General features: G+C 61.1%; 1 protein-coding gene across 1 annotated transcript in view; it reads right to left on the bottom strand.

Annotated features, from left to right (window-relative positions):
• The window catches only part of SH3TC1 (SH3 domain and tetratricopeptide repeats 1), a 32,568-nt gene extending 18,120 nt beyond the window's left edge, over positions 1-14,448 (bottom strand). The window contains exons 1-9 of the mRNA XM_043448219.1: positions 14,428-14,448; positions 14,060-14,252; positions 9,152-9,244; positions 6,058-6,185; positions 4,708-4,813; positions 3,878-4,024; positions 3,130-3,322; positions 1,916-1,992; positions 808-1,003 (exon numbers count right to left, since the gene is read on the bottom strand). Coding sequence (XP_043304154.1) covers positions 808-1,003; positions 1,916-1,992; positions 3,130-3,322; positions 3,878-4,024; positions 4,708-4,813; positions 6,058-6,185; positions 9,152-9,244; positions 14,060-14,204 — 1,085 coding nt within the window. The 5' untranslated portion in view covers positions 14,205-14,252; positions 14,428-14,448. The remainder of the gene's footprint in view (positions 1-807; positions 1,004-1,915; positions 1,993-3,129; positions 3,323-3,877; positions 4,025-4,707; positions 4,814-6,057; positions 6,186-9,151; positions 9,245-14,059; positions 14,253-14,427) is intronic.
• Positions 14,449-19,526: the final 5,078 nt, after the last annotated feature.

Below are 19,526 nucleotides of genomic sequence, written 5' to 3'. Positions count from 1 at the left end.
GGAGGTCTTAGCAAAAGGCCAAGAACATGCCTATGCTGCTGACCCCTCTCTAAAGGTCGCCTCCTCCTCCCCTGTGCTGCCCAGGGCCAGGTGGTGGGGACCTGGAGGCGACTGGACAGGCCTGGCTCAGAATTCCCCAGATGGGGTCGGGAGGCTCGCACAAGGAAGAAAGCACAGCCAGGAAGGGTGCCGCTCCCCGCCCCCCAGGGATGGCAGACAAGACCAGGGGCCAGCAGATGGTCAGAGCAGTGGCCTCTGAAATGCGGGTCAGCAAGGCCTGGGTCCCAGGGGGCCTTGAAGGTCAACCTTATTTGGAAATAAGACCTTTTTAGACGGGATCCAGCCAAGGATGCTGGTGTGAAGAGATGATCCTGGTTACCCTCACGGGAAACAGGAGACGCGGTACAAGCACACAAAGACAGAGGCAGAGGTGGGGTGATGTGACCACAGGCCCAGAGCCGCCTGGAGCCACAGGAGCTGGGGGAGGCGGGGAGGACCCCCCGGGGGCCCCCGAGGGGCAGGAACTCTGCCGGCACCGGGATTTTCATGTCCGGCCTCCAGTCCGGCGTTTGAAGCCCTCAACATCTTGCTGCTGGCCCCGCGGGCCCAGGACACCCACGCACGTGGGCACCTGTGTGTTTCAGGGGCCGGCCCCGGCCGCCCTTGGGGGAAGGGCAGGAGAGGGTTCAAACAGGAAGCGGAAGTCAGGCCGTGGGGACGGCGGGGCGGCCCCGGGCCGGGCCTCAGCCCTGGGGACAGAGGTGAGGGTGATGAGGAGGAGGAAGGGGCAGGGCCTCAGCCACTCACTCAGACGCCTGGCCCTGCACACTGATGAGGCTCGTCCGCACAAATCCGACCTGGCCGGAGGCTGCGTGCCGGCCCAGGCACCAGGGCAGGCTGGGCACCTGGGCGCCCAGGATCTCGATGCGGTCACCGCTTTGGAACGTCATCTCTTCGGGCCCTGAGCCCTGGCAGTCCGCTACAGCCAAGGCTGGGCCTACGGCTGCGGGAAAGAGGCCACGCACAGTGAGGGTGGGGCCTGGGCGGGCCAACAGGAGGCCCTCAGGCACACTGCTGGTATCCCCAGCCAGGGAGCTCGCAACTCTGCTGAGGACTGACCCAGCGCCCGGCCAGGGTCGTGAGACCACAGGGCTGGGTGTCCACGCGGTCCTGGGAGATGGGGCCTTATCCCCACCCTGAGCATAAGAAACTGAGGCCTGGAGATGTTGATCAACTTGGCCCAAGGGCCCACTCGGGGCACATTCAGCTGAAAATGTTCACTTAACAGGTCCGCAGGCCATGCAGACATCAGTCAGTCTGGGTCAGATCAAATGCACTGGGCCTGATGGTGGCTCAGAGGGTAAAGAATCCACCTGCAATGCGGGAGACCCGGGTTCGATCCCTGGGTCAGGAAGATCCCCTGGAGGAGGGCACGGCTACCCACTCCAGTATTCTCGCCTGGAGAATTCCATGGACAGAGGAGTCTGGCGGGCTACAGTCCATGGGGTCCCAAAGAGTCAAAGAGACATGATTGAATGACTAGCACACAACTGGGCCAGGCTGTTTTTTCTGAAGAAGACCCCTGCCCGCTCCACCCGATGGTCTGAGGGTCCTCCGAGGGGTCTGACACAGCACCAGCAAGAAAGCAGAGGCCGCAGAGGTGCTGGTGGGCAGGGTGGTGCTCAGTAGGGGCAGAGCATCCGGGCACCCTGGCCTGGCGTCCCTGGGCGCTGTGAGTCTGGGCCGGCCAGTGGACCTCTCTGAGCCTCCTTATCGTCTCAGGAACTGGAGAGGATCCTAGCTACCTCTTCTGGCTTGGGGAGGACTCAGGGGAGCCAGAAGCTTCTGGAACGCAGGTGCCCGCCCACCTCAGCCCCCTCTTCCCCAGGGAAGGAGGACCAGCAGAAGCACTTACCCATCAGCTGGACGTCCGGCACCACGGGTCCACCCAGGGGGTCGTTGACGGAGTCCTTGGGGACCCTGAGAGCCCACCTGGAGCGGGATGAGCGGGGATTTCAGATCCGGAGCAGGTCAGAGCCGTGCACAGAGCACAGGCCACGGCCACAGGGCCCTGAGCAGAGGCCACTGCCTGCTCCTGCTACATGCACACGGCCCCCAACACACACACACCTACACATACACACACACACCCCTACACACACACACACACACATCTACACATTCACACACACACACCCACCCCCTTCTACTCCCCCCACACACACCTCCCACACCCACGTACACACTCACACACACTCACTCATCCCAACACACACACCTACCTCCCCCACACCCAAACACACCCACCAATACACACACACACCAACACACACACACATATAACCACACACCCACACACACGGCCACAGGGCCCTGAGCAAAGGCCACCGCCGGCTTCTGCTGCACACACACGGCCCCCAACACACACACACACAGACACACACACTCACCAGACACACACACACACATACACACATACCTACACACTCACACAGCCCCCCACACCCACACACACACAGCCACCCACACACAGACACACACACCCAGTGTGTGGCCTTCAGGCCCAGCTTGCCGCAAGCCCTCTGCCCAGGTGCCTCCTGCCGTTCCGCAGGCTGGTGTCCTCGAAGAACCTCCCTCCATCATCCACGGACTATTTTGCTGAAAATAAGGAGGTCTAGTTTCTCTCTTCACTTCGGCTGCCAGGAAGCTCGAGCTTGACGCCCACTTCAGCCCAGGAACAGGAGCCTGCGAGCTGCCTCTCCCCGCCTTCCCCAGGCCTTCCCTGCCTTGGTTCTTATTTGCATGGATCCCTGCGTGCTCCCTTACTGTGGGCACAGGCTATGTGGCTCCCTCAAAAGCTTTCCGGAATGAGCCAGAACATGAAGCCAGAAGCCCAGGCTGCACACCCCGGCCGTCTCGTCCAGGGCAGTCCTGCCGGGGAGGTGCCACTGTCCTGCCATGCCACACGCTGAGAACGGTGGAAAGTGTGGAGGCCGTGTCTGCTGGGGCTCACACTGGTCCCCAGCCACCCGCCTTGGCTGGCGATCGACCCCGGCCTGGGGGAGTTTCCACGAAGCCTGCCAGCATGCGGGACCCACAGGAGGCAGAGAAACAAAGGTCGGTACCTACTGATGGAACGGAATCAACGGCTCCAGAGTGGCTGCTGCTGCCCCCTCCTCCTCCGAGGACGTGCCAGGACTTGGGGCTGAAGAGTCCACAGCCGCGGCCATGTCTGCCTGAGGACCGCTCGGAGGCCGCCTGAAGGGCTGGGGGCCGTTCTTCACTCTCACGTGATGGTCGGGACACAGGACGAAGAAAGGCCCTTCAAAGTGGCAGAGGGTGGTCACTCAGGCGGCTGGACACAGCGGGCGGCACCCCCTGGGGTCCCCCAGCCCCCGTTTCTGCACCCGCACAGTCTAGAGGCCCAGGGACCCGGGCCAGGAGGCTGGACCCGGGCTGGAGTTCCGCATCCGCCTGGACTTGGCCAGGAGGAGCCTGGCTCAGCCTCAGCTTCTCTGGGACTCAACTGGGCTGTGAGGGGGCCAGATGGGTGATCCCGAGGACCCCCCCACTTGGATCCCCCTCACACCCCTCAGCAAGTCTGGCTGTAGCCAGCCTCCTCCCATCCTCTCTGCAGCCGCGAAGGACCAACTGCTAACGCTCTGCTCGCGGCAGGCTTGGAACCCAACTGTGAGACCCCCAAAGCACTCACAGCAACAGCCGGGCCAGGAACTCGGGGGTCGCTGGCAAAAGCCCCTTTTCTGTTACTTCTTTAGGGACTTTCTCTGCCCAATGTCCCCTCAGTGTCCGCTCCTCCAGGGCCCTCCTGCTGCGGGGCCCCGGGCCCTCCCGGGTGAGCCGACATCACCTCGCTCACCTTCCTGGACGAGGAGGCTCTCGTACGCCAGCCTCAAGGCGTCCTCATCCACCTGGACTTGGACGGCTGTCTCCTGGTCCTCGTTGGGCTCGAGAAGCCAGAAGGCCTCATCCATGAGCAGGTTCTCCAGGCAGTGATGAGTGAAGCCTGGGGGAGCGGACAGCCCTGGTCACCAGCGGACTCTGGGTGTGTGGAGAGAGGCCCTCACGGTCCAGTGCCGGCCGAGCCCTGCACTGACCAGGGCCTGGGGGCCAGCCCCCTCTGCCCTTGGGGGTTCATGGTACTGTCTACTACCCGAGCCGGGCCATGGGGCTGACCCTTCAGGCTGCAAGAGGACCAGCCGTGACCGTGGACAACTTCTCTGGACTCTTTACGTCCTCTAGGACCGTCAGGCTCCTCCTCTGTGACTTGGGACAAGCGTGTTCAAGGAGAGCAGGACACGGGGAGGGTGGGCACAGCCCTGCTCTGGGGATGCAAGGCACTGTCGGCTGAGTCTCACTTCTCAGCCCTCAGGCGGGGATGGGGCAGAAAGGTTCCCAAGGAGAGGTGCCTAGCCAGTCAAAGCCTTGCTTTGAACAGGAGAAGTTTTGGAAAGAAAGCTCATAGGCTGAGGTTGGTGGAGGGTTTCCTCTATGTGCTCGGCTAGGGATAGCCCGGCTGCCCTGGAAGCCAGGCTCAGCCCTGCCCATCACATCGATCCTCACCAAGGACAGGTGGCCCGTGGAGAGCTGTCGTGAACGCACCTGGTCTTAAGTCCCGATTGGGAACATAAAGTGCTGAGTGCATGCCAGGAGTCCCCAGAACCCTTTCTGGGAGGGTCACCGCTTTACCGAGAGCATGGTAGGTGGAAAACTTCCAGATTTCTTCAAACGTCTTGAACGTCACCACCATCCGATCCTGGTCACTGTGGATGGACAGCAGCCTGGCTGACAGCTCCTTCCAGGGAAGAAACATGTGAGAAACAGTCCCGGGGGCTTTGGGGCGTCTGCCCGTCAGCAGAAACGTTTCACGGGAGTGACCTTGGCAGGGACGGGGTGGGGCGGGGGCAGGGGAATCACACCTGATTCCTTTACTGCCAGGCTGCTCCCCTCCTGCTCTCAGACCAGCCGTGGCTCCCCAGTGCCATGCCGAGCTCTCCCAGAGCTGGCGGCCTCCATGCCCCCTCCGTGACTCAAGGGCCTGCCTCACGCCCTGCACACCAGAGGTCCCCGGGTCTCCTCCACGCAGCCCTGCCCAGCCCCGACCTCACCTCCCGTCCCCTCCCGCAGCAGCAACTCCGACTCCAATCCTAAACCCGGGGTCCCCTCTCCTGACAACTGTCCCGTGAACCCTCCTGGTGGTGCCGGGGCCTTCAAAGGAGCACCAGCCGGGACTTTCCCGAGTGGTCCAGTGGTAAGAATCGGGGAGTGTGGATTCGATTCCTGGTTGGGGAACCGAGATCCCACTTGCCGCAGGGTAACGAAGTCTGCCAGCCGTGGGTACTGAATCCCACACTGGAAAGCCTGCATACTTCAGTGAAGACCCCGAACAGCCCCTCGCACACACAAAACCCAGCAGATGCCGACCAGAGGAGACGGAGTGCTATTATCGTCTCCACTGGGATTCAGAAATGAGGCCCCACCCTCAACCAGCCACCCAGCCCTGGCATCCCAGGGGCATCACCTCCCCACCCCCGCTGTCGAGCACCCTGGGGGGTGCTGGGGGCACCCTGCTTGCAGTCCGCTGAACCTCAAGGCAGCTCCGTGGGGTCACAATTCTAAGCATCCCAGTGAGTGGCTGAGGAGGCCGCATTCACAGAGGCCAAGGGGCGTCAGCCAAGGCCAGGCCGGGCTGAGTGCAAAGTCAGACTCAAGGTCGGGAAACTGAGTCCTAGAGAAGCTGAGGCTGAGCCAGGCTCCTCCTGGGCAAGTCCAGCCTCCCGGCCCTGGCCCCTGGGCCTCTAGAGTCACTGTGTGGATGCAGAAGCTGGGGCTGCATGGCCGCCCTCTGCCGCTTTAAGGGCCTTTCTTCATCCTGTGTCCTGACCACCACGTGAGAGTGAAGAACGGGCCTCTCAGCCCGAAGTCTCCAGACCTCCTCCTAGGCCCACTGCCTTCTTCGAGTCATCCTCCTCCGCCCCATTCTCAAGTGTGGATCCCGTGCCCCCTCACTCACCCAGGACCCCCGGGAGCCAGACTCACCCCCAGGGCGCGGGCCACCTCGCAGCTTTCATTCTCCAGCAGACGGAGCCGGGCCCGCAGGGCCTGTTGCAGGTTGGGGTCGGGCAGCCCGCTCTTCCGCCGCACCGCCAGCAGCTGCAAGGTCAGGTCTGGAAGCGCCAGGCAGATCAAGATGGGAGGAGTGGCGTGGGGTGCTCCCCCGCCCCCGCCAGCCCCCCGGCCCGCAAACCTGGGGAGCCGGGTTCACACCCCACGTGTACCGCCTGGGAAAGCTTCACAGGCAGCCTGTCTCCCCTGAGGCCAGTTCCTGTCCTTGTAAATGAGTCACGTGCTGCCCACGTCGTAGATAGACGGGAGGAAGTGGACTGTGTCATCGCCCCAGGGCAGGCCAGCATCTGTCTGGCCTCCAGCAAATGGCCTCCAAGTCACCGTGACCTCCAGCCCTGATCTCTCCCTGGCCCAAGCTCCACCGGGGCACCTGACTTCCAGGAAACACCCCAAAGGCACCCTCTGCCCCCCACCTCGTCCTTTCTTCACCAGCTCCAGAAAGACCACAGCCCCAGCCCTGCCCGGACCAGCAACACCTGCCTCCATCACCCTCCACATGGGCCCAGCAGCCAGCCCCACTGACTCACCGGCAAAGCCAGGCTGAACCCAGCATGCACACCCACCATGGCCCTGCCCCTTCGGTCTGCCTGGGCAGTGTTTGGGCCCCGGCCCTCTCTCCAGATGGTCCCCTGGTCCGCAGAAACCAGAGGATCCCCTCACAACCATGTCTGGCTTATGGCACACCCTGGCTGTCAGCCCCCCGGGCAGTGCCAGCCCCTAGAAACTTCTGCAGCGATGGGCATGCCTGCTGTCTATAGCGCCCCATGGCGGCCACCAGCCACACGGGCCCATGAGCTCTTGAAATGTGGACAGTGTCATCGAGGAATCAGAGTCTTTATTTTATTTATTATTAAAAAGCAGAGACATTGCTTTGCCAACAAAGGTCCATCTAGTCAAAGTTATGGTTTTTCCAATGGTCATGCTTGGATGTGAAAGTTGGACTATAAAGGAAGCTGAGTGCCAAAGAATTGATGCTTTTGAATTGTGGTGTTGGAGAAGACTCTTGAGAGGCCCTTGGACTGCAAGGAGATCCAACCAGTCATTCCTAAAGGAAATCAGTCCTAAATATTCATTGGAAGGACTGATGCTGAAGCTGAAACTCCAATATTTTGGCCACCTGATGCAAAGAACTGGCTCATTTGAAAAGACCCTGATGCTGGGAAAGATTGAAGGCGGGAGGAGAAGGGGATGACAGAGGATGGGATGGTTGGATGGCATCACCGACTCAATGGACATGAGTTAATTAACTCCAGGAGTTGATGATGGACAGGGAAGCCTGGCATGCTGCTGTCCATGGGGTCGCAAAGAGTCGGACACGACTGAGCGACTGAACTGAATGGAACTGATGTTAAATTTAAGCGTAAATGGCCACACCCAGCTACTGTATTAGACAGCACAGAGGTAGTGGTTTTCCATCTCAGGAAGAATAAAATGCAAATCCTTTCCACCTTCTCAGACACAGCCTGGAGCCGCCCGCCCTTCTCTGCCCACTGCCTGCTTGCGGTCTTCTCTCTGCTGCTCTGAGACATCCAGGTGTGCCCCCCCCAACCCCACCCCACCCACCCCACCCCAGGGCCTTTGCATTCTTCATACTGTCCCCTGAAGCACTCTCTCAGACCAATTCCTGCCCGACTGGCCACTCTAGAATCCTATCTCAGCTCAAACGGCCCCTGCCCACCCCTACCCGGTCCCCCCCAGGCTCCAAAGCTGGGGAAATAAGGGGAGGGAAGAGAAGGGAAGAGAGACGGTGGAGGGAGAGAGCCCTCTGGGTAAGCCTTGCACCTGCCTTGGAAATTTTCAGTGCCCCTTCCACCACGCCCCCCTCCCACCACCTCCCTGCAGGAGACTCTGGGATCTGGAATCGGGCCCCCTCCCCCAGCAGGAAGCCAGCCAGCATTTCTCAACCAAGTCTAAGCAGTGGCCCTCCTACTCCGGGAAGAGGGTAGGGTTGCACTTTCACTCCCATGATAACCTGCCTCGTGGCTCAATAGCCCTGGTCATCCTGAGTGACCACAGGCAGCACTGACCACCCGAAAGGCTGGAGGACAGACGACTGTCGAGGCAGAGGTGAACCGCCAATGACACTGGGGTCCCTGTGGCCCCCACCCCCACAACTGGCGCTCCAGGGCGGGGTCTCAGGATAAAAGACTCCTTACTACCCCTCCTCCACCCGGGACCACCTCCCAGCATCAGCGCCTGCGGAAGTCCCGCCATCCTGTCCTGAAAGCTGGGATGCCTCTCCCAGGGGTTGGCGGGTGGCGGGGGGGGGGGGGTCCTCCCCACCCACCAAGCCCCCAGGGTGCCCCTCTTTGGGTCTCACTTCTGGCCTCCGGGGTGACACCACCTCCTCTTTCACATGTATGTGTGTTAGCTGCTTAGTCATGTCGGACTCTTTGAGACCCCATGGACGGTAGCCCACCGGGCTCCTCTGTTCATGGTATTCTCCAGGCAAGAATATTGGAGTGGGTTGCCATTTCCTTCTCCAGGGGATCTTCCCAATCCAGGATCGAACCCAGGTCTCCCACATTGCGGGCAAATTCTTTACTGTCTGAGCCCCCAGGGAAGCCCTCCTCTTCGGGCAGAAGCAAACAGTCCAGAGAAGGCCTTTGCAAGTGCAGGTGCACCCCAGCCTTCTGTCCCCAAGGGAAAATGCAGAGTCCCGGGCCCTACCCCAACCTCCCAGCGTCAGAAGTGGCCCAGGACCTGAGCATCTGCCTTTAACAAGCCCCGCCCGCACCCAGGAGGCCGTGATGGACAGGGAAGCCTGGCGTGCTGTGCTGCAGTCCACGGGATCACAAAGAGCCCAACGCGACTGAGCGACTGAACAGCCCCCACCCCCATTATGATCTTAAGGCAGGCGTCCAGCAGCCACATTAGAGAAGCCTCCGTTAGACTCCGTTAGCCGGGAGTCCACAGAACAGTCCAGGCTGGAGGGAAGGGGGGACACCCAGGGATCCCACATTCATGAACCCGGCACAGACTTAACTAGCAGCGTGGGGATGCCTACCTGTGGGGCAGGACCCCATCTGGCCAGGGGAGGGCCCAGCAGCCCGCTGAGAGACGCCGGCAGCCGGAGCAGTGTCAGTAGCAGAGCAGGGTCCTGTGATTAGGGTGAGAACAGACAGCCTCAGCTACTACGCAGGCACCAACCCCAGGTATTTCTGGAAGACGGGAATGTCCACGCCCCTCCAAGCCACTGTTCACACCCTTCCTCCACAGTCACAGAGGCCAGCAGGGACTGGAGGTCTTGGGCTTCCTTTTCTGCAGTAACTAATTACTCCACCCAAGCAGCTTCTGGAAACTGCACAGTGTTATCTGGGGTCAGAGAAGGGTCTCACTGGAGCCAAACAAGGTGTGGGCAGCAGTGGCTCCTTTTGGAGGCCCCGGGGTGAGAATCTGTTTCCTCGCTGCTCTGACTTCTAGAGGCACCACATTCCTTGGCGTTTGGCCCCTCCTCTGTCTCCAAAGCCAGCAGCACCAGCACCTCAGCCTCTCTTTGGTTCCCATCCCAGGGTAATCTCCCCATCTGCAGAGTGTCAAGCCCCTCTGCAAACTCTCTTTTGCCACAGGAGGTAACGTGTGTGCAGGTTGTAAGGATGAAGACGTGGAGTCTCTGTTGTTGCTTGTTGCTCAGGCGCTCAGTTGTGTTAGATTCTTTGAGACCCCATGGACTGCAGCACGCCAGGCTTCCCTGTCCATCACCATCTCCCAGAGTTTGCTCAAACTCATGTCCATAGCGTTGATGATGCCGTGCAACCATCTCATCCTCTGTTGAGCTCTTCTCCTGCCTTAAATCTTGCCCAGCATCAGGGTCTTTTCCAATGAGTTGGCTCTTTGCATCAGGTGGCCAAAGTATTAGAGCTTCAGCTTCAGCATCAGTCCTTCCAATGAATATTCAGGACTGATTTCCTTTAGGATTGACTGGTCTCCTTGCAGTCCAAGGGACTCTCAAGAGTCTTCTCCAGCACACAGTTCAAAAGCATCGATTCTTCGGCGCTCAGCTTTCTTTCCCTTGTGGCTTCCCTTGTGGTTCAGCTGGTAAAGAATCCACCTAAATGCATGAGACCTGGGTTCGATCCCTGGGTTGGGAAGATCCCCTGGAGAAGGGAAAGGCTACCACTCCAGTATTCTGACCTGGAGAATTCCATGGACTGCATAGTCCATGGGGTTGCAAAGAGTCGGACATGACTGAGCGACTTTCACTTCACTTCAGCCTTCTTTATGGTCCAACTTTCACATCCATACACGACTACTGGAAAAACAGCTTCAACTATGCGGACTTTGGTCAGCAAAGTGACGTCTCTGCTTTTTAATACACTGTCCAGGTTGGTCGTAGGTCTTCTTTGTTGTGTTGTTTAGTCGCTCAGTCGTGTCTGACTCTTCGAGACCCCGTGGATTGTAGCCCACCAGGCTCCTCTGTCCATGGAATTTTCCAGGCAAGAATACTGGAGTGGGGAGCCATGCCCTTCTCCAATAGGACTTCTTTGGGGGCCTCCATTCTGCTGACCGCAGAGGGGAGGTGACACTCAGGGGGAGTGCAAGGTCTGGGCAGACGGGGTTGCACCCTCGTCCAGCTACACCAGCCACTAGCCGGGGGGCCACTGGCCCTCTTGGCCTTGGGAGGTCAGTCCTCTGCTGGTGGTCCCTGCTCCAGCCCCCAGCCTCGAGGCCAGCCCCCAGCTTGCATCTTGGCTAGAGCCCCCACCCCTGCCCTGCGCATTTCCCTCATCTGTAAAATGGGATGAGCGACCGGGACCTTCAGATGGAGGGTGATCTGATCCAGAAACACCTGTGGGTCCGACAGGGGTTGCTGAACCTCAGTGCAGCCTCCTCATCACCCAAGGGACGTCCCACTCAGTGCTGGGGGTGCTGCCCATTGACCCTGGACTGGGCAACATGACCGGATCATCTCTGCTTTCTCCCCACCTGCAGTCCACCAGCCCCAGGCCTGTGTGGTCAGAGCCCATTTCCAGTCCTTGCTTGCTCTGGGTCCCCAGAACAGGGGCTCAGAAAAGCCTGTTGAGTACAAATAAGCGCCTGGCACCCCATCTTGGCTTCAGACTCCATCCTCCCACTGAGGCGGGGGCTCCTTGAGGCATGGCCGATTCCAGGGCTGGGGCAGGGAGAGCAGAGATGGGACGTGAGCGTCCTGGGGCCCCAGAAAGCAGGTGGTGCCCACCGGATGTTGGAGAGGTGTCACAAGACCAAATCAGGGGCCATTTGAACAACAAAATAACTAATGACAGCAACCAATAGCGTCCAGAGAATGAAATAAAGACCTCTGAGCCTGCCCACACTAAAATAAGTGAGTGAGTAACTGGGGAGAGGGGACAGTTCCTCGCTTCAGTGAAGGTCAATTAGAAAGAATGTAGAAAGAATGCAGCATTAGAAAGTCACCATTTAGCAACCATCTTCATGGCTTTTCTGGTGGCTCAGACGAGGCCTGTGATGCTGGAGACCAGCGTTTGATCCCTGGATCAGTAAGATCCCCTGGAGAAGGGAATGGCAACCCACTCCAGTATTCTTGCCTGCAGAATTCCATGGACAGTGGAGCCTGGCTGGCTACAGTCCATGGGGTCGCAAAGAGTCGGACATGACTGAGCGACTAACATGGGTGAGTTCGAAGAGGGATGGAATAGTCACAAAGTTCCCGCAGGCTCCTTACTTACGACAGAGGGAAGAAGGAAGACTTTGACAGTGACGTTTACACGGTCAAACATCCCCTTAATCAAGTGAGCAACGTGAGATGTGAACGCCACCAGGGGCCAGACCCACGGACATTGGGAGGGACCGAAGGTGCTGGGGGTTTCTGCCCGAAGCACCAGCCTGCCGTCCTGAAGAAACACCCGCCTCCACACTGCGGCACCTTCTGCAGGCTGACCGCCTGGAATCGTCAAAGTACCAACCTCCAGGTTAAGAAGCTCCAGGGACACACGGCCACAGAATGCAAAGCCTGACCAGGGTTTTGTTTGGTGGAAAGGAGGTTACGGGGACAGATGGTGGGATTGCAGTGAGGTCTGTCTGCAGGTTGTCTCACCCAGGAAAGTGAGTTTGGAATCATCTCACTGTGAGGCCACATGAGCAGGTCCTGGTTTTAGAAAAGACACCAAACAATGGGGGAGGAGGGGCGTCATGTCTGCAATGGACTCCTAGACCATCCCGGGAAAACATAACCCCTGCCTGAAGCGCAGAGAGAAGGCAAAGTGTTAACATTTGAGGGGTCTAGGTGGGGTGTGTGCACACGCTCAGATACTCAGTCATGTTGGACTCTTTGTGACCACATGGCCTGTAACCCGCTGGGCTCCTCTGTCCATGGGATTTCCCAGGCAAGAATACTGGAGTGGGTTGCCATTTCCTCCTCCAGGGGGATCTTCCCGACCTAGGGATCGAACCCGCATCTCCTATATTGGCAGGTGGGTTCTAAATCACTGGGTCACCAGGGAAACCCCCCTAGGTGGGCCAAGTGGGAATTCTTTGTATTGTTTCTTGTAAATTTGCTGCCCATTTGCAAAAGAAGCTGAAAGGGTAAGGGGTCTGGGGAGATGTGATGGGAGCCCACAGGCCCCTTGGCTGCTTGGGGCTGGGGAGCCTGGGAAGACCAGAGGGGCTCCCCGACCCCACTGCGGGGACTCCTAGACCGTCCTGGTGCCGGCGGATGCCAGCCGTGTTGTGGGGCTGGAGGGGCAGGAAACACCAGGCTCGTGGTCAGAAAGCCCCTGGCTCGGTCACAGCGCCGGACGGAAGGAATCCCGTGCTCTGGGACTCATGGCCCCTTGGGGGCTGGGCTGCCTTGCGGGAGGCTGGTCTGGCCCACGTGTTTCTGGCAGGACCCAGCCCCTCTGTCTCATGGCATCGAGCTCTGGATGGGGCCGCGATCCCGTGAGATCCCCGGGCCAGGCCCCTACCACTCCTCGGAGCCCCTCTTCCGGGCCAGGCAGGTGTCTGACCACAGGAATCAGCCCCCTCGATGGCCACCCACACCCTTCCTATCCCCACTGACACCCCGAAGGACCAAGAGAACAGGAGTGAAAACACCTCCAGTCACCAAGCACGCACAGTCCTAGGCTCTGGGCCTGCTGCCAAGTATGAGGTTTTGTTGCCATTCTCCCAAAGCATCGATCATTTGTCAAATACTTATCGGGCACCTGCTACCTGCCAAGCCCTAGAGCCTCCGTGGCTGACTTAAGCAGGTGACTGGGATGGAGGTGAGGGTCTGACTATGGGAAGATGGGAGAAGGACAAGGGGACAGGCTGTCCCTGGCTCGAGGCCTTCCTCCCTGTCCTTCCCTGCTCTCCTCCAGTTCTAGAGACAGAGGTCCTGGAGACACCCTAGGCCACCCCGCAGGTTTCCAAGTGGGAAAACCGAGGCCCACGTCCAGCAGTGGTCCAGCGGCAATCAGGATGGAAACCGGTCCCCCTGCTGGCAGCCCAGCCTGAGTCCAAGCCCCTCCTGTGCACACCTTGGCCGGTCTGGTGGGAGTCAGAGGCGCTTCTGCCCTCATCTAAGCCCCCGTCCTCTCCTTCCAGGAAGTAATCCTGCCCAAGGCCTGGCCCAGGCGCTGCTCCTTGCCACCCCCCCACCCTGGGCCTGGGTCTGCTTACTGGGGGGAAGGAGGGACACCCCACCCTGAGTAACCCCGGGGGTTCAAAGCCAAGGACAGAGCAGGATGGTGGGAAAACAAAGTCGTACGAGAGCTGTGACCTCATCCGGGGCCTTGTCCCTGGAATCTCCAACCCTTGCCCCCACTGTCGGGCCAGTTTATCACCGATGTGACCCTGGAGAAGTGCGAGGTGGGCCCGCATCCCTCTTAGGCACTCCCTGGGCTGGACACTCTCCATCAACACAGGCAGTGACGGCGCGGACGCCCGGCTCCGTCCCAGGGTGGGCGGGGGTGGACCCACACGGTGCACTTACCCCCTCGGACGGTGGCCCTGGCCTCCTCGGGCCGTGGTTGCTCCCAGACGACGGATGTGCTCTTGGCCGCTTCCCGGACCCTGCGGTCACCACTGCCCCCCGAGGGCCCCTTCTCCCTAGGGGCCGGCTCCGCTGGGCCCTCCATGGCTGGCAGCGGCCTCAGTGCCAAGGGCTAGGCATGCCAGGCTGGCCTCTGTGGAGAGAGCAGAGGGCGGGGATCAGCAGCAGTCCTGGCCTCTCTGAGCGGCCGGGATCAGCGCGGATGTGCCCCCGAGTTAGGGCAAGAGAGGCAAGTGTGCCTCCGCCTTGCCTGGCGGGCTCCCGAGCACCTCCCCGGGCAGGGCCTCCTCCCCGAACAGCACAGTCACCCGGAGCAGACTCCATCGGGGGCGCGAGCCTACGTCTGCTTCCAGCTGGAGGGCCCTGTGGGCAGGGGGCGGGGTGCCGTTCTTGCTCATAACAGACCTGAGGAAACAGCTCAGAACCTGGTGGGTAGAGACTGCTCAGAACCTTCCCACGAGTGCCTCGAAAGGGACGTGGCAATGGCCACATGGAAACAGGGGACAGAACAGCTGTCCTCTCGGGACACCCCAGGACCCAGCGGTCTAGGGGCAAGCCCACCACACCTCCCACCGGCGAGGGCTGGGATGGACAGAACCGCCCGGAGAAGGCACGCTTCCCATGGGGCTCAGTGGGGCTGTGACTCCAGCCTCAGATCCCCAGAGGTTCCTGCTGCTCCTTATAACTAACCCTGAGGCTGGGGGGGGAGTCTCAGTGGCCCCCCGGGTCTCCCACTAGAACAGGCCTGTGCCCGGCAAAGCCCCCGGAAGGAACGCAGGAAGTGGGCCGGGTCCCAGGCTGTCCCCAGGACAGGGGTCAGCGGGTGGCAGAAGGCAGGGAAGGAGGAAATGGCCAGGGAGGAAGTAGCGACTGCTCTCTGAGCCTGGGGTGCCCTGGGGCCCTCCCCAGACAGTGGGTCATCAAGAGAGGGGGACTTCCCTGGTGGTCCCGTGGCTAAGACTCCACTCTCCCAATGCAGGAGGCTCGGTTCAATCCCTGGTCAGGAAACGAGATGCCCCATGCCGCAACCAAAGGTTTCCACGCTGTAACTAAAAGATCCTGCACGCTGCAGCTAAGACTCAGAGCGGTGAACTAAATATTTAAATAAATATACATCAAAATAAAATTTGAGGAAAAAAATTAGATAAGTGAGGGTCTGCACAGGTCAGGGCCTCTGCCACAGATCTGAGGACGGAGAAGGACATGGAGCCGCTTCCGGGCCTGGGGAGGGTGGGCCTGCCGCCGGGGCCGGGAGCTGAGGGGTGCCGAGGCAGGCTCCCCCCGCCCCGAGGCAGCGCCAGGGATGTGGCTCAACCACGCCCCCCTCAGCTTGCACCTCGGGGATGGAGGGGAGGAGGAATCGCCCTGCCCAGCCACGCGGAGGGTGGACGAGGGCAAGGCCGGGAGCCCCGGCCAGGGAGCCCGTCTTCTCGTGGAGCCTTGCTGCTCCCTGATGACGGGCGGGCAGAGCTCCGCCCTGAGCCCAGAGCAGGGCTGCAGGAGGTCCCTGGGCACAGAGCAGGGTTCAGAGAGAGACACTTCTGAGCTGCTTCCTGGGGACAAAACTGCACGCTGAGGAGCAGGCCTGCACAATCCAGACCCACCCCCTCGGGGTAGGTGCTGCGGGCGAGCCCCGCCCCCGGAGACCCAGAGAACGCCAGGCCAGCCGCGTGGGACTCAGAGCCCAGACAAGCCCACCAGGGCTGAACGGCCCCAGGAGCCACCGGCCGGCCTCCCAGCTTCACCCGGGACCCTGCAGCAGAGAACGGGCGGGAGACGAGGAGGCAGACTGCAGCATCGCCGAGTCACCACGTGGAGCGGGGGGACTGGGGCACAGGACACGGGGCGTGGGCTGTTCCAGACCGGGGGCGGGGGGCGGTGCCCAGGGCACTGAACGCTCCATGGATGCAGAGGGGCCAGCAGAGCACGTTAAGCCCCGAGAGGACGGCGCTCTATTCCTTGAAAGGTCCATTCCTGAGTTTGGGCAGAAAGGACAGAGGAGGAGAGGCTGGAGGTGGGACTTGCGAGGGGCCTTGGGTTCATTTACCGCCTCGGATGGTCAACAAGATGGGGGGGGGGGCGGACCTCCGTTAGACCCAGCATGGACTGTTCTCAGAATTGCGGGCCTCAGACAGTTCTGGAACGGCCGAGATTGTCTGCAGGCTCCCAGAGGGGACGCAAGAATTTGTCACCACCTGCATACCCCAGGCGTCTCTGCCAGGTTCCCAGTGGGGAGAGTACATTGCCCCCTTCTACAGATGGGGGATCGGGGTGGGCTCGGAGGGGTGGGCAACTCAGCCCCCTACATACACACGCACGGACACACACACACACACGTGCACACACACACACACATGCACACACGCATACACACACTCACATGTGCACATACACGCGCACACACAAACACTCTCACATTAACACTCTCTCACTTACCCCCACACATATCCTGTCAGTGCCCACATCCTTGTCTTTAAAAGGCAAACAAACAGAGGCTCACACCAAACCCACAGCTCCGGCCACCAGGTGAGGGTTCTCACGGGATGCTCCCCCCGGAGCCATCAGAGACCCCCTTGGAGACATTCGTCGTGGGCCGAGGACCGTCCCACCCAGATGGGGGCGCGGGCAGGGGGCAGGCGGTGCCTGCAGGCCCGCGCCTCCTTGAGCGCTGCTGCTGTTCCCCCGAGAGCCGACCTTGACCCTGAACTCACCCCCAGCAGCGGGCTGGGCCCAGGTGCTTTCACCGTCAGCTCCGCCTGCGGGGTGGGCGGGGGAGGTCGAACCCCACACTCTAAAGCCTTTGGTTGTTTTTCAACAGATCCCGCCGACCCCTGCCCTGTGGCCAGCTCTGTGCCGGGCTGGGGTAGGGGGCACAGAGGAGGGTGACCCAGGCCTGCTGGGATGCAGGGGTTTGGACACGAAGGCAGCGGTTTTGGTTCCATGGGGCATGTTCTGGGAAGGGGGAGAGAGTCTGCTGACCCCAGAAGTGGAGGAAGGGAGTCTGACCACCAAGAAGGCCCCGGGGGGAGGCAGGACACGTGCGTGACGGGAAGCCGTGCAGAGAATGGGAGGGCATGGAGTGTTGGCCGTCCACGGAGGCAGGCCAGCCCGCGGGCCACGCCAACAGGCCAGCATTGAGCAGGAGAGTCGTGGGTGCCTCAGGAAGGCCATACGGCCAGGCAGCCGCCGGGCAGCAACTGGGGCTCTGAACCCTTGATCCCAGAGGAGGAAGACCCTCCATCCCCCCGTCCTCATGGACTCGACATACGGGGGCATGAGCTCAGTGCTGCCCTGACCACCCTGCTCCCTGGCCCTCGGGGATTTGAGGCGGGGGCTCCTGCAAGACCAGTACCCTACACCCGGTGCTCCCAGACCAGCCCCGACATCCTTTCATCAGTGGTCCCCAAAGCCCCTGGGTATGACCCCTGTGGGCACCTCTCCGCCGGCAACTCAGGGAAACCGGCTCACATCCCGGGGGACCTTAGGGCATCAGGGGGGTGCCTCGACTTGCAGGGGCTTCACCAGGCCCGCTGCCCCAGGCCCTCTATTTCCCCCACGCAAGACAAGAGAGCTCCCTGGCTGGGGAGGCCTGCTTTAGCTCATCCCAAGTTGCTCTGACTCCTTTTCTCCAGAACCAGCTTCACTGCCCTCATGGATTTAACACAGGAGTAGGAAAGGCCGTGTTTCTGGCAGGCATTACCCTGGCGCCCCTTTGCCTGCCTCCGAGCTGTAGAGAAAAGCAGGGCGTAGGGGGCCGTCTGGCTGTGACCTGGTCCCCAGCCCCCAACCACCTCTAAGGGCCAGGGACCAGGGGCGGGCAGTGGGATGGAAGCCCCTGGCCCCAAGGGGCACCCAGGGGACCCTGGCACCCTTGTAGGCACTCCCAGGGAGGAGGGAGCAGGCTGGAGGGAGCCCCCTGATCAGAGGGCGCAGCAGCGTGGACCCTCGGCTTCTGGGACGCAGCCTTGTTGCAGAGTTCTCCAGCCGCCTTTGGTCAACGTCCAGCGTCGTTTCAAGCCCCTCTGCCTTGTGCTCCCCATTTCCTGCTCCTGGGGGCCGTCCCCCTCCCTCGTCACACAGGAAGTCCTCCCAGCCTCTTTCAGGAGGCAGCGCCGTCCATCTGACGCCCGCCCCCACCCCCAGCCTAGCTGGCCCCTGTCGCCCTCCCCTCCTGACTCTGGACGCAGCGAGCCGCCTGCTCTGCTGTCCTGCAGCATCCTGGGAAGGCATGCGGATCCGTCGTCCTGCTCGGATCCTGTTTGTGGGGTCTCTCTAGCCTCCACCCGGGGGTCTCGCCCTCCCCTCTCTGCTGCCAGGCATCTGACTTGCACAGCCCACATCCAGGGCATCTCTCTTCCCCAGCCCCTGCCCACCTGCCCCCCGAGAAGTCAGGACCAGCCCACCAGCGCCTGCATCCCAGGCCCATGGGCCTGCCCCCAGCAGCTCAGGGACAGTTTCCCGAGAAAAGGGAAGGCTCTGGGGCTCAGGGGACTTCCCACCTGCTCAGCGAGGGGCCTTCCCACCAGTCGGGGCTGCTGCTGACATTCGTAAGCCTGGGGTTCCTAGTTCTGGCCCGCAGGAGGAAGTGGGCTCTCTCTCCCCGGGGAGGGCCCTAAAACAGAGTTGCTCAGCCGGAGAGGCTGCCTATCCCCGACTGCATCTGAACCTGTCCTGAACAAAAGCCCTCAAGGACCACGCAGACCTCATCCACCTCCCCAGGAAGCATCTCTCCAGGGATGTCTGGTGACCTCAGTACAGAAGGTGACCGGCGCACCCCTGCACTCACGCCCACCAGTGACCTCAGATTGGGTGGCCTTATTCGGACACAGGATGGAGTTAATGTGCGGTTGCGCTGGGGACGTCCCTGGCGGCCCGGGGCTAAGACCTCACACTCCCAGTGCAGGGGGCATGGGCTGCATCTCTCGCTGCTCAGGGAACCGGATCCCACATGCCGCAAGTGAGTCCAAAGGCCGCAACTGAAGATGCTAGCATGCCACAGCTGGGATCTGGGGCAGCCAAGTACGTAAATACTAAAAATAATAATAATAAGACTGAAGGGGCCCTCCCTGTAGGGCTCTTCGTAAGAAGAGGAGGAACACAGACACCGCGGGCACCCCGGGTGAGGATGGAGGCAGAGAGCAGGGGGACGTGCCCACGAGCCCAGAGATGCCTGCAGCCGCCAGGAGCTGAAGGACCCTCCCCCAGGGCCCCCTGCCCCCCCGGGGCTACAGATTTCCGGCCTCCAGAACCAGGGGAGAATGACCTTCTAGTGTTAGAAGCCCGCGTTTGTGGCCCTTCGTTACAGCAGCTCCAGGCCAGCTGTCGGCCCGGGTCCCTGTGCTTGCCTTCTCTGCCGGGAAGCGGGCGTTTCGGGAGGAGGAGTAAGTGAGCTCGGGCACAAACATTG

Source organism: Cervus canadensis, chromosome 26, assembly GCF_019320065.1.
Source record: "Cervus canadensis isolate Bull #8, Minnesota chromosome 26, ASM1932006v1, whole genome shotgun sequence".
NCBI lineage: Eukaryota > Metazoa > Chordata > Mammalia > Artiodactyla > Cervidae > Cervus > Cervus canadensis.
Note: the sequence above shows the minus strand (reverse complement) of the source record. Positions and strands in the feature narration are given on the sequence as shown.